General features: G+C 42.5%; 2 protein-coding genes across 3 annotated transcripts in view; both read left to right on the top strand.

The window, feature by feature from the left end:
* Positions 1 to 1,329: 1,329 nt before the first annotated feature.
* INO80 (INO80 complex ATPase subunit) overlaps positions 1,330 to 24,112 on the top strand; it is a 165,639-nt gene continuing 142,856 nt past the window's right edge. For both annotated transcript variants that reach the window (XM_036297761.1, XM_036297752.1), the window contains exon 1: positions 1,330 to 1,873. The gene's annotated coding sequence lies outside the window, so the exon portion shown is untranslated. The remainder of the gene's footprint in view (positions 1,874 to 24,112) is intronic.
* Positions 21,207 to 22,299, top strand: LOC118650031 (cathepsin L2-like). Its single transcript, XM_036297771.1, has one exon. The coding sequence runs from the start codon at positions 21,340 to 21,342 to the stop codon at positions 22,066 to 22,068; it is 729 nt and encodes a 242-aa protein (XP_036153664.1). The 5' UTR covers positions 21,207 to 21,339; the 3' UTR covers positions 22,069 to 22,299.

Genomic DNA, 24,112 nt, shown 5'->3' with positions numbered 1-24,112 from the left:
GAAACCAGAGCAGCCTTTGGAAGCTAGAAAAGGAGCTAAATTCTTACCCAGAGCCCTGCCAACACCTGGATTTTAGTCCAGTGAGACTAGTATTAAGCTTCTGACCTACAGAACTCTAAGATAATAAATTGTTATTTTTAAGCCACTTGTTGTGTTAATTTGTTAGCACAATAATAGGAAACGAAAACAACCTACATTTGAACTTTAAAAAAACTACAATTTGGTCCCTTATATTTTTCCTTTTACTCTTTCCCTTTGGTCTATACTCCAAACGGACAGCTCACCGTTACACATATATTATCCTACTTGGTTGCAGGAGTTCATTTTGGAAGGTATATGAAACATTAACTATGATTTTAAGATTCAGTCCAATACAAAAATCTTTACCAATCCCTCATCAACCCTCTACCTTGTTCCCAATTCCTCCCCCTTCCTCCTACCCTTCCATTAGGAAATCAGTCATTTTAATTTATGGTTTATTCTTGTGTTTCTTTTGCATCAATGAGCAGATGTTTTCTTATGCTCCCTTCTTTCTTACACAAAGGATAGTATTTTGCCTTGGAGCAAAGTTAACTTTTTAAGTCCAGTGAATTTAGCGCAGTTAAGTGTACTTAATGACCTTAAGCAAATGCTGTTCTGCTGAGATACTAAGGGCCAGGTTGAAATGAATTAAAAAGCTCGAGACCCGAAGGAACTGAAATAGCATCGTTAACTTTGGGCAAGTTCGAATCCTTAGCTGCGTTTAGGCTATATATACAGCAGGCCCTCCCATGACAGATCCTGGTAACTGAGTTTAGTAAACATTGGTAGCATGGGGCTAACACTATGGAGACGGTACAGACAAATCAATTATTCCTTTTTTCAGAGGCTCATTGAGCGACAGGTCTGTGTGTTCCCAAGTCCCTGAATCCTAAACTCTCACTTAGACATCTATGTCACAGCCTATATGTCACAGGATAGCGGTCTTGGTCTGAGCCTAGGGACCCAAACTACTGTATGAGAGTGCTCTACACAGCGGGCACTTCCCGGACGAGGTCAAACCCTGCCCCAAGGGGCCAGAAACAGGTTAAAATATCACCCGAACCTATCCTTTCAAACGGATCTTCTCAGTGTTCCGTAACCCTTAACACACTCATCACAAGCTCCCTCTCTCTCTCCTGCCTGCGGGAACGAATATTCCCAGGATCCCGGGCCGTTACGATTGACGTTACTTCCGGGAAAAGTAACCTTTCTTCAGCGGTTGCAGGCCTGGAGAAGTCTCGCGACATTTACTCCCGCGAGATCTGCTTGCTCACTCTAGCGACGACATCCTTCTCCTCCTCCCCGCCGCCTTTCGGCAATCTTCGCCAGTCCCAGCCCCGACCAATCTGCACTCAGATGGCATGGATCAGGGTCTCCCCCCGAACCCCGGTCCACGCGGGGCGTCAGGCGGCAGCGGCGGGGTGCGAGCTGCTCGAGGCCGTGAGCAGCGGCACTGCGGAAGGCACGGGCCGGCGATGAGCAGTGAGCGTGGGCGGGGTAGGGGTAAGCCAGCTGAGTAGCGGCTCGATTGTTCTGGCCTGGCTATGGCGCCTCTCCTCCCCCCCGCCATGGCTCCCCGTGTCCCTGCTCCGCTCCTCTCAGTGAGTGAAAGTGGCCGCCGCCGCCGCCGGCCCAGCGCCCGCAGCCGCCTCAGCGCCGCCGCCATCTTGGGGTCCCAGGAGCCGCCGAGGGAGCGGGCTAGGAGCGTCCACGCCCAACGCAGTCACCGTCCTGCGGCCTCAGAGAGCGAACCGCGGCTCCACCGTCGGCGGGGCGACCCCCCCCTCCGGACCCCGCCCGCACCCCGCCCCCCCTCCGCCGCCGCCGCGGCGGCGGGGCCCGGCGGCCCGAGGTGAGGCGACTAGACGTGGGCGGGCGAACGGAGTTGGGGGTCGTGTAGGCCCCGTTGCGCCCCTCTCTGCGGGCGACGACTGGGCCGCGTCTTAAAGGGGCCGTCGCCCCCGGCCCTCGGATTTGTTGGGCTTAATGGGCAGGATGGGTGTGAACACTCTCCGCAGGGTTGCGACCTCAGGGACCTGGGCCTTGTTCTTTCCCTCTCAGACCTCTGGAGATCCGGGGTCACGCGGTGACCTCAGCCGGCCGAGGAAGCCCGTGGGGCGCCCACATGTGGGGAGTGTGTTAGACCAGGTGCACGTGGGACCCGGTGGGGCGGTGTCGGGCTAACACGTGTGTGGGTTGGGGGTGGGGTGGGGCAGGGCGAGGGCTGGTTGGGTTCGAGTGGGAACCCCGTGAGGGTTATCCCTATCCACAGCAATCGAGACCTCAGGGCTTGGGAGTGTGTCAGTTTCTGGGAGTAAGTTGGAGTATGGGTCTGTGGTGCACGCTGCTGGTGGGTGTTAGGTGGGGGCAGCCTAACACGTGCCGATTTAGGGAGTGTGTAGGTGACACTCCTAATCTTGTCGGCTTTCTTAGGGTGTTTAGGCAAATGTCATCCTATTTGACATTCCGTCTTGAGCTAGCTGATGAGAACTGCCACTTCCGTAATCACCGAGGGTAGAAGCCCCCTACAGTTTGGGAGTGATAGAGCCTCAGAAGGCACCCAGTGTTTTAGTTAATAGCCAACTGTACCGAATTCTTTTGATTGAAACACTACCTAGTTTCATGTTCCTGTGCTTGTTGGTAAGAGTGGGAGAGAGAATTAGGGGGTTGACCTCGCTAACAGAACTGGTCACCAGCTTACTTTTCCTCATCAGCGACTTCTATGATTTCCTTTCCCACAAGGAAATTTTCATGGTGGTTTACTAGCGGGGTGGCTTTTAATTCATTTTTTAAAGTAACAGCTTTGTTGACATATACTTTACATATCTAGAAACCCACCCTTTCAAAGTGTACAGTTCCGTGATTTTTAGTATACTTGTGGAGTTGTACAGCTATCACCACTGTCAGATTCATCACACCGAGAAGAAGCCCCTTTAGCAGCCACTCTTCATTCCTCCTTAGCACAGCCACTAGCAGCTAATCTATTTTCTGTCTTTGTAGATTTGCCTATTCTGGGTATTTTGTATAAACGGAATCACACATGTGTACCTTTGTGACTGGCTTCCTTCACTTAACATGTTTTCAAAGTTCATCTGTGTTGTAGTGTGTATTAAATTTTGTTCCTTTTTATTGCTAAATAATATTTCATTCAGATTGTGTTTTGTGCTTGAAATATACAAGTATTTCATATAAAATGACAGTTTGAGGTTATTATATATGGTAAAAGTTGGATACCTACTAGTTTCTAAAATTAATTTGTTTTTAAGGATTAAATTCCATTATTTAGTTTACTGTGTTCTTTTCCTCTACATTTTTATTTCAAAAGAATCCAAACCAAGTTTCAAAGATGAGTCTTTTGATAGGGAATAATTGTTAACAACACAAATGTGATTAGAAAAGTTTATGACTAATAAAAACATTTTGAGTGCATCAAAGGTGGAAATGTGACAGACCATAAACTGGTGATATAATTTCACTTAATGAGAGTTTGTCCTATTACTTCTGAGGGAAGGTATCATAACAGCTTTTGACTGGTTACTTGAGTAGATGTAGATCCAGGAAAGGACTGCTAGACACCTTCTGCCCACAAGAAGGTTAAAACTGGCTTAGGGATTTAACATGTCAACATACAAGTTCACACAAAACATAAATACTGGGATGCAGTGAATTTTAGAGAGGGCAAATGAAATAGAGTTAATAGGAAACTTTGAGTTTCTGTAGGAAGATAAGTGAAATTGATGACAAGTTTCAAAGTTGCATCTTAAGTATAAGAACTTTGATATGATAGGCTGCAGCATGCAGAGGATGAGCACATAGTTGCTAATCTTAAACACATTTTATGGGCACTTATCCTAATCGTGAGGGCTCTGATCCTACCTCCTGGTACCATTAACTTGGGGATATGTGAACCTGGGATGGGACACAAATATTCAGACCATGGCTGTACATTAATTAAGTCAGAAATTCACGTGGAGAAGCATTGGATTCACTTGCTAATGATACAGTAGGCTTGCTTAGGATTGAAAAGTTGGTCACAAAGAAGCTTAATGCCTGTGCTTAGTAAGTGCATAAGAGATTTCCATATATGTTAGGTTAGAAGTTGGAAATCAGTAATACTAAATGTAGTTGACAACTTAAATATAAAAAAATAATTGGGACTAAAAGCTATTCACATTTTTAAGGGACTAGAGGACAGTGAGTAAACTATGACATGCCTTTATAAACTTTCACTACCAAGGATTGACAGCCTTTGTAATGGTCTCTAGAGCAAGCAGGATTCTTACATATTTTTATGTGCCCTGGACTCCTTTGCAGTCTAAAGAAGCCTGTGAACCTCTTCTCAGAATATGACTTTTAAATGTATATAGTTCAAATATTTAAATTTATGATGTAAGACATTTGCTTTTTTTGAATTAAATAACAACTAGTGATAGTCCTGCTAATACTGCTGTGGTGTACTGCCTACATTCAGAATTGAAGGAAATGCTAATTTCAGCTATAGGTTAATGAAAAGGATGTAAATTTCTTCCATCCAAATTTATGCACCCATAGTTTAAGATTCATAGTTTATTTGTTTGTTGTTAATCCTCACCAAAGGACACATTGATTAGTTGCCTCCCATACTCAAGCATGCTACTGGGGCTGGGATTGAACCTGCAACCTTGGTGTGTGTTCTTGACCGGGAATTGAACCCTTGATCCTTCATTGCATGGGCTGACACTCTACCTCTTAGCCACATTGGCTAGGGCAAGACTTACAGTTTTAGAGTCTCTGTCCTAAAGAGTCCTGCACATGTAAATAAGTTATTTCATATGGGGAAACCAGTGGTTTCCATAATAAGAAGAAGGATTATTGATTCTTAAATACTTGTTCACAAGAATGTGACCGAGACTTCTTACAGTGAGATCAAGTGATAGTTTAAGAAAAAACCTGGTAGTATAATGGAAAGACATTGGGTTGGGAGAGAAAAAGACTTGAGTTTGAGTTCTGCTTGCCACTGGGTAAGTAACGGAACTTTTTCTGAGTTTCAGTTCTCCTTATTTGTAAAATCGGGATAATTTTCACTTCTGAGATTAAATGACATCCTATATAATAAAAGGGTAATAAAATTGACCCTAATGGCAGAATGACGAGAACAACCACTGGACCAGTCACTGTGACATGCACTGACCACCTCTTGGTCCCTTCCCCTGGCCCTCAGGCACTGATCACCTGATGGCGAACAGGGAACCGGGGGTGGGTGGCGGTGGGGAGCAGGGCAGCTGCAGGCAGCTGGGGAAGATGGCCCTGATCGAAGGCCAGGCCTAGGGACCATACCCGCACACGAATTTCGTGTGCCGGGCCTCTAGTATTAACTATAAAACAGTATATTGATGAATGATAGTTTATTTTCATCTTCGAAGAAATTAACATTCCAAAGGCTGTGATTGCCCTAACCGGTTTGGCTCAGTGGATAGAGCATTGGCCGACGGACTGAAGGGTCCCAGGTTCCATTCCAGTCAAGGGCATGTACCTTGGTTGCGGGCACATCCCTAGTAGGAGGTGTGCAGGAGGCAGCTGACTGATGTTTTTCTCTCATCGATGTTTCTAACTCTCTATCCCTCTCCCTTCCTCTCTGTAAAAAATCAATGAAATATATTTTTTAAAAAGGCTGTGATATACATTATTTTTATTTATTTATTTATTTATTTTAATATATTTTATTGATTTTTTACAGAGAGGAAGGGAGAGAGATAGAGAGTCAGAAACATCGATGAGAGAGAAACATCGATCAGTTGCCTCCTGCACATCTCCCACTGGGGATGTGCCCACAACCCAGGTACATGCCCTTGACCGGAATCGAACCTGGGACCTTTCAGTCTGCAGGCCGACGCTCTATCCACTGAGCCAAACCGGTTTCGGCTATTTTTATTTATTTTTAAATAATTCTTTATTGTTGAAAGTATTACATATGTACCGTTTTCCCCCATTGACCCCCTGCAGACCGCCCCCACCCCTGTGCTGTGATATACATTTAGTTTTTTTTAATTTTTATTTTTTACTCTTTGTAATACTTTAAGCAATAAAACAATTAAAAAAAAATAAAAGAAAAAAAAATAAATCATCACTAGAGCTATGCAGTTCCCCTCTGTTCTCAGAGCACTCACACGGGGCCAGACTAGGATTTGCCCTTCCCTCAATATACCTGTCCTGCATGACTGCTCTGCTGGGCACGGGGGCTACCCCATGGAAGTTCCATACTTTACAGACAAGTGGCATCTGGGAAAGGTTGTTGGGGGGCGGGTGCGGGTGGAGGAGGAGAAGGTAGGAGAGGCCTTGATGTACAGAGGAGGAAGGTAGGAGGCTCTATATCCCTGCCTTTATCTGCCTAAACGATGCAAGGTAGACCAATCAGAAAGCTGCTAAAGGGTTCTGATCTGGCAGTCCTGACCTCTGGGCCTGTTCTCTGGAACCTCAGTTTTCCCATCTGAACAATGGGTGCTGGTGTATGGTAAGTGTTTTAAGAACACCCTTCATCTATAAAAGATCTGAAACCTTGCAACCCAGAGGCCCCAGGGGCTCCTCCCCAGTTCAGGGTCCTTCCCAGATCCAGGTATCCAGCACAGGTTCTTCTCCAGCGCTGGGTCCAAGAAGCAAGCACTTAGGTCAAACTCCCCCAACCTGCCAGTCCGCTTCCCGGGCCAGTACAGCCACCCAGCCAAGGCAGGGGGCGGGGCAGACACATCCAAATTCATCCCCGACTTAAATTCAGACCAATCAGCGTTGAGTTCTGCATGTGAGCAGGAGGGAGGGTCACTGGCCGCTGCTCTTAGGCATGCGCAACCTCTTGCCTAAGGCCTCCTCCCGCCTCGCATGCACTCCGCACAGAGGGGTTAAGGGAACGGGGTAAGACATGAACCTTGGTTCCATCCTTAAAGTCAGGGAGTTCTCCTCGGCCCTCCTGTATCACATGCTTTTGGATCCCGTCCTCCCGGAGTCTTGCGATGACATCTGCCATCCTCCTTATCCGCTGCTCTCTTTCGGTAACTTCCGGACTCGCTTGGCAGCTTCCGGACCTGCTTCGGCAACTGCTGGCGCTTCCATTTAGTTTTTGTTTAGATGAGGGGAAACTATTATGTAGTAGGAGGGAACAACATGAATGGCATATAGGGCTTTCGCTAGGGTATTCAAGTGGAGTTCACCTTTTGGTAATGGTACTAAAACTATTCTTATCCTATATAATACAAGAGAAACATGTAAATTGACCATCCTCCACTACGTTCACCAGCCAATCAGATGTGAGTATGCAAATTAACCCAACAAAGATGGCGGGTTAATTTGCATACATAGGCGCCAGGCGGAGAGCAGAGGGAGAGAGCCAGCAGAGAGTGGAGCGGCTTGGGGAACTTGGCTCCCCAAGCCGCCAGACGGAGAGCAGAGAGGGAGAGGTAGCAGCTTGGAGGACTTGGCACAGTGGGAGGCTGTGGGACGGAGACAGAGCAGGAAGGGAAAAACCAAGAGCGCGGGGAGCACCAGGAATTCTGGGAATAGTAGTTCTGGTGGCAGCCCCAGGACCTGAAGTGGAAGCCCAGAGCGTGGGGAGCACCAGGAATGCTGGGAATTGTAGTTCTGGTGGCAGACGGATCTCCTAGACCAGTGGTTCTCAACCTTCCTAATGCCGCGACCCTTTAATAGTTTCTCATGTTGTGGTGACCCCCAACCATAAAATTATTTTCGTTGCTACTTCATAACTGTAATTTTGTTACTGTTATGAATCGTAATGTAAATATCTGATATGTAGGATGTATTTAGGCGACCCCTGTGAAAGGGTCGTTCGACCCCCAAAGGGGTCATGACCCACAGGTTGAGAACTGCTGTACTAGACACTAGAGCAAAGTGAGCCTGGAGCAAGTTACTGTTGTGGTGGGGGATGGAGGGAAAGCAAAGGTGAGAGACATAAGTAAAATCAGAGTGTCTAGGAAAAATTAAAGGGAAGATATCCTAAAACTTCCAGGAAATCTCCACCAATAAAGCAAAGGAAAAAAAAATGCCTCTATTATTCTGTGAGCAACAAACCAAACTGGGTTGGGGGGTCTCAGACAATTCGCTCATATGATTGCAAATACAGGCAGAAACTCGTGGATTGGAGAGGGCTCCCCTGAGGGCTCCCAGATTGGAGAGGGTGCAGGTCGGGCTGAGGGACCCACCCCCAGTGCACGAATCTTTGTGCACCGGGCCTCTAGTTTCTTATAAAAGAACAAATAAAATGCCTTGGTTTGCTTGTGACAACTAAGCTTTTCAGGTTAAGAAGTTAGTTGATAAGTAGGATAAACTAGGTAAATCTCATATCTTTGTCCATGAACAGAAAAATGGCTAGTGACAATCAGTATGGTAAAAAGAATGCTAGGCCAACTGGTCATTTTATCTCTGAGAATGTTGCCTGAATGGTTCCCAAAAGGCCAACAAAATGTTAGTCATTCCCAATAGAGTTAAGGAAAATAAAATTTAAAAATGGACTGCATTATCTTGGTATGAAACCACAGTACACTTACTCTTAAACTATTGAGTAGATTCTAATTATTATACCTCAAGGAAGAAGAAATTTAAGAGGAGAGTTTCCAGAAAATGGCAATATAAATGATGAAGGCAATGGTGAGACTGTTGTATGAAGATAAAGAAATTAGACTCTACAATGGAATGATGAAGACTAAGATGGACTATGATTAAATTGTATTGAATTAGGAAAAACATGAATAATAATCCTGGACAATTAGAAGTAGTTTGAAAGATGAATATAGTTTGACAGGGATTGAATAATGAGTGGTTTATGAAATTTATTAGCACAGAAGGTGGTTAAGGCTTAAGAACAGACCAGGCATAATTTAAGGATTACAAAACCAGAGACATTCGTGATCCAGTCCTAGTTCATTTCGGTTAACAAACATTTAATGATACTTGTACCTAATGGTTTATGACAGCGGTCACCAACTGGTGGTCCACGGGATTGGTGACTGCTGGTTTATGAAACTCCTTGTTCTTTTCATTCATTCAATAAATGTTTATTGAAAACCAAGTGAATGCTTTTTGATCTTCCCAATAACCATTTATTGAGCATCTGCCACACTCAAGGGACTGTGGTAGACTCTGAGGGTGTACACTGAATTAATACAGTTGTAGCTATATATATGGGGAGTACTGAGGGGTTCTGCAAAGATAAACACAGGCAAATTCTTTTTTTAAAATATATATTGCTTTCAGAGAGGAAAGGAGAGGGAGAGAGAGATAGAATGTCAATGATGAGAGAGAATCCTTGATTGGCTGACTATTGGGGACAACCTGGGCATGTGCCCTTCCTTGACCGGAATCAAAACTGGGACCTTTCAGTCCGCAGGCTGACACTCTATCCACTGAGCCAAACTGGTCAGGGCCAGTTATGCAAATTCTAAGTGCCATAGAGAATAATAAACCTAAATGTTTCTCTAAGGTGTTGATATGAATTACTAGTACTTAGGGTTTCTATTTATTTTTATTGATTTTCTTTTTAGAGAGAGAGGGAGGGAAAGGGGGAGAGAGATAGAAATATCAATGAGAAACATTGATAGGCTGCCCACTGCATACCTCTCACCAGGGACGGAGCCGCAAACCTGGGCTTGTGGAACTAGTGACCACACTATTTAGGCATACTTAGGGTTTTTAAAAAATATATTGAGCTTGGCCAGCGTTGTTCAGTGGTTGAGCGTCGACTTATGAACCAGGGGCTCACGGTTCAATTCCCGGTCAGGGCACATGCTGGCTGGATCCCCAGTGTGGGGAGTGCAGGAGGCAGGTGATCGATGATTCTCATCATTGATGTTTCTATCTCTCCCTCTCCTTTCCTCCCTGAAATAAAAATATTAAAAAAAAATTTATATATATGAAGACATTCTTTTCATTTGTTTAAAGGCCCTAATCTGCATTGTAATCCACTGGCAGTGTAGTATAACACAATTCCTCCTAGATCAAGCATGTCAAACTCAGAGGCTAACACGGGCCAGATAAATGAGGTTTAAGTTTATGTGTGCTGCCAGAAAAAAAAAACCACCCAAAAGCTTCAATTTTCATATAAATGTAGGTTTGTTTTGATAGAGATGTGCTGAATACAAAGGGCTGAACTAAATAAGTAATTGCCAACATAAATAATAGAACATTTTAATAAAAAATAATATTTTTTCTTGAACAGTAACGTACCAGACACTGAATAACTGCACAAGTTAATAAGCGTAACACAAACCTATTTTTCATGTTCTCCGAAAGCGAAATATTTCCTGTTGCGCACACCAAACATGTCAGTACAAGGCTAATGACATGGCAATCGGCTGCTAAAATGTTTGTTGCTAGTATTAGTGGAGAGAAATGGTGCGCCTGCCCGTAAGGCATATAAGGGAAATGAATGCAACACAATTATAGTAATCAGTCATTAGCGAAAGTTGTAGTTCGTTATTAATAATTATGTATAACAGGACATTGTAAAAAATTAAGTTACAAAATTTTTGTTAAAATGTTTCTTATATGCCATTATATTGGCTGGGCTGCAAAAATACTCGTTGTGGCCTGCGAGTTTGACATGCTTGTTCTAGATCCTAGAGTGAGATGACCTGTGTTCAAATTTTGGCTCTTTATCTTATTAATTGTGTGACCTCTGGATAGCTATTCAATTTCTTCATCTCTGAAATTAGGATAATAGTAGTACCTACTCCATAGAGGATAATTGGGAGACAGCAAGGAATACATACTAACTAGTACTGAGAATGGTATCTGACACATAGTGCTGAGCAAGTATTAGCTATAATTATAGGTACCATTTCATTTTGACAGTTTAATCAAGAGCTTAATCTAGAGTTTTTATTTATAGTTTAATCAAAGAGTTTTAATTTATAAAGTATGGAACTCGGAACCATTTTTATTAGGAATAGAAAATATCTCATCTTTTTTTAGGTATGGTAGAGAAAAATACATCAATAAAATTGTTACTGTGCAATAACCTCAGTCTTTATATAATGAATACAGTAGATATGAATAGAAGTATCTTCCTATTTAATAAGACTATAGCTCAAATAAAAAGGTGGTGTTTTGCAACATAGAACTCTTTAGTTCAGGCTCTAAAATATTTCTGTCCAGGATGTTATTCTGATGTTTTGATAGTTTACCCTTTTAAGAATCATTCTTAGAATATAATTGTAGACCAGGCTTCTAGAGTAGGGTTTGGGAAAGTTTTTCTGTAAAGGGTCAAATACTAGATCTTAGGCTTTGCTGGTTATGTCTTCTCTGTTGCAGCTTACTCAACTCTGCCATTGTAGTGTGAAAGCAGCCATAGTCAATTTATAAATGAATGAGTGGGGCTGTATTTCAATAAAACTTTTTGGGCACTGAAATTGTAATTTTATGTAATTTTCATGTGTCAAGAAATAAGATCCCCCCCCCCCCCCAATTATTTAAAAATGTAAAAACTATTATCTGCCAAGGGTTTACAGAAATGGGCAGTGGGCTGGATTTGACTTCAGACCAAACTGTGCTGACTCCTACTCTAGAGTCTTGGCTCTACAACTCCCAGGCTATATGATCTTGTGGAAGTTAATGTTAAGCCTTAATTCCATTTTTAAGTGGGGGATAATAACAGTATCTATTATATGTAGAATTGTGAGAAATGAGATAATTTATCTGAATTACTTAGCACCATCTCTGACACATAGTGTTTAGTAAATGCTGTATGTTATTATCATCTAATTGAACCCCCTCATTTTACAATAAGGCTGTTGGGACCCTGAGAGGATAGGATAGCTGATATTTCTAAAATCTATCTATGGCTTGTCAGTAGCATTAAACTCACAGTGCTTGACTTTAGTTTCTCTTTCTACCCAACCACACTAATTTCATAGAGGATTTAATTCTGTTAACATATTGCTTGATAAAACTATTCTATTGGATATCGTAATGGTGGATACATGACATTATGCATTTATCAAAACAAATAGTGCTTTCCAGTGCAAAGAGTAAACTCTAATGTGTACAAATCAAGCAAATATCATTTAGGAGGTCAGGGATCCCAGAAAGGAGGAATGCAAACTGTGACCAGAGAATCTAATTCTATTACAAATGTCTGAAACAGCCTTACTGGGGAAGGATGGTAGTGTTGACCTAGGTAAATTAGGAAAGGAGTAGAATCTAAGACAAAAGGCACTGCACATAAGCGCTAATTGATAAAGTTGTATCCCATAGAGCTACAGGTTAATTCTGATACTGATATATATGTATACTGTCATTGAGTAATTAAGCAAATGGATCGTGGGAGACAGGCTTTTCACTGTTAGAGTGGGAATTTACAGATAAGCAAGGGGAGGAGGATAGAATGGGCCATGTGGTAATGGATTAGAGTTGGAGACATGCATATGAACCCATGTTTAGCTTAATACAGATATAGGTGCTTACATGTTGAAATATTCATAGATATGTATGCACAGTGGGTTTAGATACAGTTATATTTCTGTGCTCTTGCCAGCTGGAAAGTTAAAAGAAACCCAGGAACACACTCAGTACCCACTTTTTGGTTTTTAATGCCATTGTCCAATAAAAGGAACTAGAGTTTGTTGGAGAAATGGCTGATTCTAGGACTGGGGCAAGAAATATACAAGATGAGCCTGGAGCATCTTATAGTGCCAGAAAGTAAGGAAGTACTCCAACCACCACCGCTACAACTACAATCCCACATTGATGAGGATATGTCAGAGGAGCACAGGAGCCAACTGAAAGAGCTCCCAAATGCCAAAACTTGAACAGTTTGAGCAGCAGAATAAACAAAGCAGCACTGGATTATCCGTAATATAAAATCAATATTTAAGAGTTTATATTGACCTAAATAAATGATTGAATAAATTAATATACTGCTTGGAACACACTGTTAGCATGGTTGTATGTCTTAGGAGCCTCTGGTTTACTGGAAGGCCTTCAGAGAGTATTGGAATAATTAAGGATGTGGGACTTTTGAAGTTCAACTTCTTGGATCCCAATCCTGGCTCTACCATTTCTGGCTGTGTCACCTTGGGTGGGTTACTTAAGCTCTATCTGTAAAATGGAGGTTATAATAGTGTCTATGTTATAAAAGGATTAAATGAGTTAATGATATATAAAGCACTCATGCATATAAAATGTTTGGCATATAGCTCTGAGTTGAATGTGTGTATATAGCCTTCTTACTACAGTAGCATTCAAAGAGTTTGGATTCCCACTTGGAATTCTTTATCATAGAATCTCTGTCCCCAACCCCCCAAGCTTCTTGAATAGAGGGGAAAAAATCTAACTTTAAGTGTTTATTGAGCACCTAGTCTGATGTAAACATATCTGCCTTGTTCAAATTCACTGTGTAGACTGTATAGTGAAGAGAATAATATCACCTCCTCTTCCTCCTCCCTTTCCCTTCCCCTTCCCTTCCTCTCACCTTCCCTCTCTTTCCTTCCCTTTCCCTCCCCTCCCCTCCCTTTCCCCCTCCCCTCACACTCCTTCTCCTCCTCCTCACCCTCCTCTTTCTCCTCCTTCTTCTCCTCCCTTCAACATTTCATGAAATACTGGTTTGGTGGTGATGAGCTCCTTTAGCTTTTCCTTGTCTGTAAAGCTCTTTATCTGACCTTTAATTCTAAATGATAGCTTTGCTGGATAGAGTAATTGTGGTTGTAAGTTTTTGCTATTCATCACTTTGAATATTCCCACTCCTTTCTGGCCTGCAAAGCTTCTGTTGGGAAATGAGCTGACAGTCATATGGGTGCTGCCTTATAGGTAACTAACTGCTTTTCTCTTGCTGCTTGTAAGATTCTCTGTCTTTTGCTCTTGGCATTTTAATTATGATGTGTCTCAGTCCACACTGGGGATATGTCAGTAGCTCCTGTTGGGTGGCCCAAGGCAGTGGTTAGCTTTGCACGTATTTGGGTTCCTCTTTGGGATTCTCTGTGCGTCCTGGACTTGTAAGTCTATTTCTTTCATCAGGTAGGGGAAGTTTTCTGTTATTATTTCTTCAAATAGGTTTTCAATATCTTGCTCTCCCTCTTCTCCTTCTGGCAACCCCATAATGTGAATGTTGGTACCTTTGAAATTGTCCCAGAGGCTCCTTGCACTTTCTTCATATTTTTGGATTTGTTTTTTCTTTTTGCTCTTCTGATTGGGTGTTTTTTGCTTCCTCATATTCCAAATTGTTGATTTGATTCTCAGAATCTTCTAATCTACGGTTGAATTCCTGTAAATTATACTTTATTTCAGTTAGTGTATGCTTAATTTCTGACAGGTTCTTTTCCATGTCCTTGACATTCTCACTAAGATCCTTGAAAGTCTCACTAAGTCCCTTGAAACTCTAATTGAGATTCTTGAGCAACCTTATAACCATTGTTTTGAACTCTGTATCCAGTAATTTGCTTGCTTCCATTTCATTTATTTCTCTGGAGATTTCTCCTGTTCTTTCATTTGTGGCATGTTTCTTTGTCTCTGCATGTTCCCTGTGTTTGTTTCTATGTATTAAGTAGAGCTGCTGTGTCTCCTGGAATTGTTAGAGTGGCCTTGTGTAGTGGATATCCTGTATGGCCCAGTGGCTCAGCCTCCCCAGTCGCCTGAGCTGGGCCCTCTAGGTGCACCCCTGTGTGGGGCTGTGTACACAGTCTTGTTGTAGTTGAGCCTTGATTGCTCTTGGCATCACTGGGAGGGGTTGACCTCCAAGCCAATTGGCTGTGAGGACCAGCTGCGACTATAGTGGAAGAGCTGCTGTGCAGGAGACACCCTTATGGAGCAGGACTTGCTTCAGTGGGGCTTTGGTGCTCACTGAGTCTGCCCCTTGAGTGTATCGCTTGTGAATGTGTAGAGTTGTACTCTGGTATGGTCTGAAGCTGTCCACTGAGTACACTGGCTTGGGGGCCTCCTGGGAGGTGCAAAGCTAACCACTGCCTTGGGCCACCCAGCAGGAGCTACTGAGCAACTTACAGATGGCTGCTGTTTGTATGGTGCTTGCAAGTTCCCAGGGAGGCCAACCTGTGAAGCAAGGCAAGCTGTCCTAGTAGCAGGTCTTGGGTCTCTTATTGATAGGAATGGGGCATGCTGATGCTAGTTGCTGATTGTTTAAGAAATTTTAGGAAAACCTGAAGCCTGAGCCAGGACAGGCCATTCATATGAAAAAGTTGCTGTAAACAGCTTGGATGGAGTGGGGTCCCAGGGAATCACCAGGATGGAGCAAACAGTGTGAGCCACCCTGATGGAAACTCAGATATGGCTGCCAGTTAGTTCTGTGATGGGGAGAGGGGGAGGTCTCAGCACGGGAACAATGACCCCTGCGAGCACTTCCCTCTGTGAGAAAGCCACCCCTGAGTTCCTGCTCCCATGCCAGACAATCCAATTCCTCCCCATATGTCTCTGGTTCCCCCAGTGCTGCTTCCAGTGCTGGAGCTCAGAGGGATTGAGTCTGAGTAAGTCCATGTGCCAGCCCTTTAAGAGGGACTGCCTGTAACTCCAGCAGCCTCTGTGTCACTGTGCCACAATCCCCACTGGTTTTTACCACAATAAAAACCAGCTCTGGAACCCTGGGCTAGGAGTCTAGTGTGGAGCTGGGACCCCTTGCTTCTCTCAAAGGAGGCCTCCACAGTGGATATTTCCCTCCCGATTAAAAACACGCCACATGTGGTGTTGAATCAGACCATTTCATGCCTCTGCCCCTACTATCAGTCTTCATACACTTTCTTCTTTACTTTTCTAGTAGTAGGACTTCCATTCAGCCAGCTTTCAGGGGGTTCTGAATGATAGTTCTGTATTTTAGTTGTAATTTTGATGTCATTGTGGGAGGTGGCGAGTACTGGCATTTACCTATGCCACCATCCTGGTTCTCAATCTTGCAGCTGTTATTTTTACTTCTGGATCTTTTGATAAACTTTGGGCTTGTTAATTTGCTAGACCAGTGGTCGGCAAACTGCGGCTCGCGAGCCACATGCGGCTCTTTGGCCCCTTGAATGTGGCCACGAAGTTTCAATTGCACTGTACGTGCGCACCCGCACATGGTATTTTGTGGAAGAGCCACACTCAAGGGGCCAAAGAGCCGCATGTGGCTCGTGAGCCACAGTTTGCTGACCGCGGCTCTAACCAATGAGCGACACAGGCCAGGGCCAGCTTAGATTTTGATACTGACTAATGAATGAAAAGGATGTCCTTTTTTTTATTTAATTGTCTTGTTTTCAGTATAAATAAGTCTTTGGTCAAATTTATTCCTACGTATTTTCTTCTTTTTGATGCTAATATTAATGCGTTTTTAAATTTCATTTTCATTGCTAGTGTATAGAAACATAATTGATTTTTGTATATTTATCTTGTACCCTAAAAGATCACTGAACTTGTTTATTTTAATCATTTTTAGTGCATTCTTTAGGATTAACTATGTGTATACAAGATCATGTTATCTATAACTATCATTTTCTTTCTTCCAATCTGGATGACTTATTTCTTTTTTCTTTTTCTTTTTTGCCCTGACTAGAACTTTGGTACAATTTTCAATAGAAGTTGTAAGAGTGGATCTTGTCTTGTTTTTGATCTTAAGGGGGATAGCATTCTGTTTTGACCATGATGTTAGCTGTGAATTTTTCATAGATGCTCTAATAGGTTGAGGGAATTCCCTTCTGTTCCTTGTTTATTGAATGTTTTTATTTTGAAATGGTATTGGATTTTGTCAAATCATTTTTTGAGACTTGAGATAATTAAATGGGTTTTATCTTCTCTTCTGTTTATGCGGTGTAGTATATTGATTGATTTGTAGATGTTATATCAGCCTTGCATTTGTAGTATAAATTCTACTTGGTAATATACTCAGTGTATATTCCTTTTTACATGCTGCAGGATTCAACTGTTAGTATTTTGTTGAGGATTTAAAAAACCTATATTATAAGGGATATTAGTCAATAGTTTTATTGTGATGTCTTTGTCTGGTTTTCGAATGAGAGTAATACCAAAGTCATAGAATGATGTGGCAAGTGTTCTTTTCTCTTCAGTTATTTGGAAGAATTTGTGATTGATTGGTACTAATTCTACTTTAAATGTTTGATAAAATTCACCAGTGGAGCCATTTGGACTTGGTATTTCTTAGTGGGAAGTTGGAAGCTTTAAATTTTGTATTATCATATTCATCTGACTTTTTATTTATTGTTATTTTGGTCATACATACATAGAAGCCTAACCTGCAGTTTCCTTATCAAAAGATGTAAAATATTTGTGCCTGGCCGGTGTAGCTCAGTGGTTGAGCGTTGACCTACGAACTAGGAGGTCATGGTTCAATTCCTGGTCAGGGCACAGGCCTCAGGTTGTGGGTTCGATCTCCAGTAGGGAGTTGTAAAGGAGACAGCGATCAATGATGTTTCTCTTCATTGATGTTTCTATCTTTATATCCGTCTCCCTTCCTTTCTCTCTAAAAATCAATAAAAAAAAAATTAAAAAAAAATTTTAAAGATGTAAATATTTTGTCCTGACCAGTTTGTCTCAGTGGCTAGAGCGTCGGCCTGTGGACTGAAGAGTCCCAGGTTCGATTCCAGTCAAGGGCATGTACCTTGGCTGCGGGCACAACCCCAGTAGGGGGTGAGCAGGAGGCTCTGATCGATGTTTCTAACTCTCTATCCCTCTCCCTTCCTCTCTGTAAAAAATCAATAAAATATATTTTATTTTATTTTTTAAAATATATTTTATTGATTTTTATAGAGAGGAAGGGAGAGGGCAGAGAGTTAGAAACATCGATGAGAGAGAAACATCCATCAGCCGCCTCCTGCACACTCCCCACTGGGGATGTGCTCGTAACCAAGGTACATGCCCTTGACCGGAATCGAACCTGGGACCCTTGAGTCTGCAGGCTGACGCTCTATCCACTGAGCCAAACCGGCCAGGGCTAATAAAATATATTTTTAAAAAAGATGTAAATATTTGTAAATAATGCAATCAGTAGGAGTTACAAATTTCTCATAACATTTAATATGGTGTAACATTCATACGTAATCATTTCTTGAACTCTCATGGCACTTTCTATATCTCTTAAGTGACTTTGTGTGTACTTATTTTTTTTTAATTGAATTTATTGGGGAGACATTGGTTTGCATAATCATACATGTTTCAAGTGTACAACTCAATAAAGCATCATGTGCACAAACCAAAGGACTTGTATGCTTGTATATAATCATAACCCATGGTCACAGACAGTAGGGGGGTGAGGGCATGTGCTGGGGGTGGATGTGGCCGGAGAGAGGTCAGTGGGGGAAAAAAGAGACATATGTAATACTTTAAACAATAAAGAATTAAAAACAACAACAAAAATCATGTGCACACTGCATTGTGCCCGCATTGGCAAGAAAAATCTTTTTCTGTCCCCATTTCCCTCCCGCTTTGTCCACCTCCACCTACCTACATCACTCTTTCCCTCTGGTTAATACCACACTATTGTCTGTGTCTATGCCATGTAGAGTCCCCCGCCCCATCCCCTCTGACAGCTGCCAGTCTGTTTTGTATATCCATGCCTCTGTTTCTATTTATTTGTTTGTCAGTTTATTTTATTCATTAGATTCCAAATATAAGTGAGATCATATCATATGGTATTTGTCTTTGGCTTATTTCACTTAGCATTATAATTTCTAGGTCCATCTGTGCTGTTGCAAAAGGTAAGATTTCCTTTTTTTTAATGGCTGAGTAGTATTCCATTATGTAAATGTACCACAGCTTTTTTATCCACTCATCTACTGATGGGCATCTACTGATGGGCATTGGCGCTCTTTCCAGATCTTGGCTATCTATCTATATAAAGCCTAAGTGACTGTTGGACCGTTTGACTGGTGGCTGTGATGCACACTGACCACCAGGGGGCAGACACTCAATGCACAGGCATGGAAACATGGAACAGACTGATGAATCTTGGAAAGAGGGAGAAGGGAGGGCGGGAAGAGATTAACAAAGATTTTATATGTATACTAGAGGCCCGGTGCACGGATTTATGCACTGGTGGGGTCCTTGGATTGGCCTTCAAGGATTGGGCTGAAACCTGCAGTCCGACATCCCCTGAGGGTTCCCAGATTGCGAGAGGGCACAGGCCAGGCTGAGGGACCCCACTGGTGCACGTGCACTGGGCCTCTAGTTGTAAATAACACTGCAGTGAACATAGGGTTGCACATATTCTTTCCAGTTAGTATTTTGGGTTTCTTTGGGTATATTCCCACAAGTCAAACGGCAGTCCCATTTTTAATTTTTTGAGGAAACTACATACCAGTACTTGTTTCCCACAGTGGCTGCTACAGTCTTCATTCCCACCAGCAGTGCATGAGGGTTCCCCTTTATCCACATCCTCGCCAGCACTTGTTTATTTATTAGTGATAGCCATTCTGACAGGTGGGAGGTGATATCTCATTGTGGTTTTAATTTGCATCTCTCTGATGATTAGTCACATTGAGCATTTTTTTCATATGTCTCTTGGCCATCTGTGTGTTCTCTGGAGAAGTTTCTATTTAGGTCCTTTGCCCATTTTTAAATTGGGTTGTTTGTCTTGATGTTGAGTTGTATAAGTTCTTTATATATTTTGGAAAATTAAGCCCTTGTCAGAAGTATAATTGGCAAATATGTTCTGTTCAGTGGGTTCCCTTCTCATTTTGCTGTTGGTTTCTTTTGCTGTGCAAAAGCTTTATAGTTTAGTCCCATTTGTTTCTTTTTTCCTTTGTTTCTCTCGCCCATGGAGAAATAAGATATAAATATTTGTAAATAATGCAATCAGTAGGAGTTACAAATTTCTCATATAACATTTACCATGGTGTAACAATCATACATAGTCATCCTTTCCTGAACTTAAAAATATTCCTACAAGAAATGCCTGAAATTTTACTGCCTATGTTTTCTAGGATTTTTATGGTCATGTGACTTATATTTAAGTCTTTAACCCATTTTGAGTTTATTCTTGTGTATGGTGTAAGTTGGTGGTCTAGTTTGATTTTTTTGCATGTATCTGTTCAGTTTCCTTAGAACCATTTATTAAAGAAACTGTCTTTACTCCATTGTATGTTCTTGCCTCCTTTGTCAAATATTAATTGACCATATAGGTATGGGTTTATTTCTGGGCTCTGTTCTGTTCCGTTCATCTATGTGTCTGTTTTTAAAACCATTACCACGCTATTTTGATTACTAGAGCCTTATAGTATAGTTTCATATCAATCAGGTCTCATGATACCTCCAACCTTGTTCTTCTTTCTCAAGATTGCTGTGGCTATTATTTGCCATCTTTTGTGGTTCCATCTAAATTTTAGGATTATTTATCTGGTTCTGTGAAAAATGCTATTGGTATTTTGATAGGGATTGCATTGAATTATAGATTGCTTAGGGTATTATGGACATTTTAATGATGTTGATTTTTCCTATATATGAGCACAGTGTATGTTTCCATTTATTTGTATCCTTTTCAGTTTCTTTCTTCAGTGTCTTATAATTTTCCGAGTATATGTCTTTTATCTCCTTGGTTAAATTCCTACTTTTTTTGTTGTTGCAATAGTAAATTGGATTGTTTTCTTTATTTTTTAAAAAAAGATCTCTTAATTTCAGAGAGGAAGGGAGAGGGAAAGAGAGATAGAGACATCAATGATGAGCGAGAATCATTGATTGACTCCCTCCTGCACGTCCCCCACTGGGGATCAAGCCAGCAACCCGGGCATGTGCCCTTGACCGGAATCGAACCTGGGACCTAGGTCCGCAGACTGACGCTCTATTCACTGAGCCAAATCAGCTAGGGTTGCATTGTTTTCTTAATATCTTTCTGATAGTTCATTATTGGTGTATAAAAATGCCACTGATGGGAGATCCTGGACCAGCACGTGCTAACTGCGCCTGCTCGGCTATGCCCCCGAAGGTTTTGAAACATGCATCCTTCATTCTTCTTGATTGCCCTTTACTTAGGAATAGCTTCAGCTTCTCCAAAACTTGATGGAAGTTTAGAGGCACGATGGCACTAGTGGAAGGCAACACAGTATATGGCTTGAATGAAGAAGAATGGAGGAGAACAGTGTGGGAGAAGAATATGAAAATGATTGACCTGCACAACCAGGAATACAACCTAGGGAGACAGAGCTTCACCTTGGCAATGAATGCTTTTGGTGACATGACCAGAATTCACGTAGGTCAGTGGTCGGCAAACTGCGGCCCCTTGAGTGTGGCTCTTCCACAAACTACCACGTGTGGGTGCACACGTACAGTGCGATTGAAACTTCGTGGCCACACTCTAGGGGCCAAAGAGTCACATGTGGCTAGCGAGCCGCAGTTTGCCGACCACTGATGTAGGTGATGAATGGCCATCAAAATCAGAAGCACAAGAAAAGGAGAGTGTTCTGGGAACCATACATTGTTGAAATCCCCCCAACTGTGGATTGGAGAGAAGAAGGCTATGTAACTCCCATGAAGACCCTGAGTCACTGTGGTTCTTGTTGGGCAGTAAGTGCAACTGTTGCCCTTGAAGAACAGATGTTCCAGAAAACTGGCAGACTTATCTCATTGAGTGAGCAGAACCTTGTGGACTGCTCTCAGGCTCAAGGCAGTGAGGGCTGCAATGGTGGCCTAATGGATAATGCTTTTCAGTATGTTAAGTCCAATGGATGCCTGGACTCAGAGGAGTCCTGTCCATATCATGCAAAGGTTGGACCCTGCAAATACAGGTCCGAGGATTCTGTTGCCAATGACACTGGCTTTGTGGACATCCCTGAGCAGGAGAGTGCCCTCATGAAGGCAGTGGCAACCGTGGGGCCCATCTCTGTTGCTGTAGATGCAAGCCATCTTAACTTCTGGTTCTGTGAAGATGGCATTTATTATGAGCGGCACTATAGCAGCGTAGATCTAGATCATAGCATACTGGTGGTTGGCTATGGCTTTGAAGAAGAAGAATCAAGTAACAATAAATATTGGATTGTCAAAAACAGCTGGGGTGAAGCTTGGGGCAAAAGTGGCTGCATAAAGATGGCCAAAGACCGGAACAACTACTGTGGAATCGCCACCACGGCCAGCTATCCTACTGTGTGAGATGATGGTGATAAAGAAAGACTTGATTGAGAACAAGATATCCAGAGAAGGAATTTTTATTTTAAAACTGACCACATTTTACTTAATGGGATACAACACTTCAATCTTGAAGATCCAAACTGTTATTTGAATTCTGTGATGTTTACATTGGTAAAATGTTATTTCTTTTATATAAGGATGTATAAATTTTTACCTTTTAAAATAAAAATTTTTATTACTTTTAATCCTAAAAAAAAGCCACTGATTTTTGAATATTAATTTGTATCTTGCTACTTGCCAAATTCATTTATTAGATCTATAGTTTTTTAGTGGACTCTTTAGGGTTTTCTATGTATAATATCATGTCATCTGCAAATGATGACAGTTTTATTTTCTTCTTTCAAATTTGGGTGCCTTTTATTTCTTCTCATCTGACTGCTATGGCTAGTACTTCCAGTGCGATGTTGAATAAGAGTGGTGAAAGTGGACATCCCTGTCTTGTTCCTGATCTTAAGGGAAATGCTTTTAGATTTTGCCCATTGAGTAAGATGTAGGCTTTGGGTTTGTTCTATGTGGTGGTCTTTATTATGTTGAGGTATAATCTCTCTATTACCACTTTGCTAAGAGTTTTTATTAAAATGGTTGCTGGATTTTATCAAATGCTTTTTCTGCATCTAATGATATGATCATATGATTTTTATCCTTCATTTTGTTTATGTGATGTATCACATTTATTGATTTGTAAATATTATACCAATCTTGCATCCCCAGAATAAATTCTATTTGGTCATGGTATATAATCCTTTTAATGTATTGCTAGATCTGGTTTGCTAATATTTTGTTAGGATTTTAGCATCTGTGTTCATCAGGGATATTGGCTATATCGTTTTCTTTCTTTGTAGTATCTTTATCTGGTTTTGGAATTAGGATAATGCTGGCCTCATAAAAGAGCTTGGAAGTCTTCCCTCCTTTTGAATTTTTTGGAATAATTTGAGAAAGTGATTTTTTAAAAAAAAAATTTTTTTTATTGATTTCATAGAGGGAGGGGGAGGGGGAGGGAGAGAGAGAAACATCAATGATGAGAGAGAATCCTCGATCCTCTGGTTCCTGCATGCCCCCTACTGGGGATCAAGCCCACAACCCAGGCATGTGCCCTGGCTGGAAATTGAACTGTGACCTCCTGGTTCATAGGTTGACACTCAGCCATTGAGCCACACCCACTGGGCTAGGTGTTAGTTCTCCAAATGTTTGGTAAAAGTCACCTGTGGAACCATCCAGTCCAAGACTTTGTTTACTGGTATTACTGCTTCAATTTCATTAGTTGTAATCAGTCTATTAAGGTTTTCTGACTCTTCCTGTTTCAGTTTTAGAAGATTGTATGTTTCTAGGATTTCATCCATTTCGCCCAGCTTGTCCAATTTGTTGGCGTGTGTGTGTGTGTGTGTGTATTAGAGGCCCATTGCACAAAAATTTGTGCACTCGGGGGAGGGGGGGGTCCCTCAGCCCGGCCTGTGCCCTCTCGCAGTCTGGGACCCCTCGGGGGATGACCACCTGCTGGCTTAGGCCCGCTCCCTGGGGGGAACGGGCCTAAGCTGGCAGTCAGACATCCCTCTGGCAGCCCGGCAGCCCTCAGGGGATGTCCACTTGCAATCGGGGAGCAGACCTAAGCTGCAGTCGGACATCCTCAGTGCTGCTGAGGAGGCGGGAGAGGCTCCCGCCACCACCGCTGTACTGGCAGCCATCAGCCTGGCTTGTGGCTGAGCAGAGCTCCCCCATGTGGGAGCGCACTGACCACCAGGGGGCAGCTCCCGCATTGAGCATCTGCCCCCTGGTGGTCAGTGTGTGTCATAGTGACCAGTCATTCCCAGTCGTTCTGCTGTTAGGGTCAGTTTGCATATTACCCTTTTACTATATAGGATAGAGGCCTGGTGCACGGGTGGGGGCTGGCTGGTTTGCCCTGAAGGGTGTCCCGGATCAGGGTGGGGGTCCCGCTTAGGTTCCTGGCCAGACTGGATGAGGGGCTGATGGCTGTTTTCAGGCTGGCCACACCCCCTTTAGGGTGGGG

Source organism: Myotis myotis, unplaced genomic scaffold (genome assembly GCF_014108235.1).
Source record: "Myotis myotis isolate mMyoMyo1 unplaced genomic scaffold, mMyoMyo1.p scaffold_m19_p_1, whole genome shotgun sequence".
Taxonomy (NCBI): Eukaryota; Metazoa; Chordata; class Mammalia; order Chiroptera; family Vespertilionidae; genus Myotis; species Myotis myotis.
The sequence above is the reverse complement of the archived record's forward strand: the minus strand, read 5'-3'. Positions and strand labels throughout refer to the sequence as shown.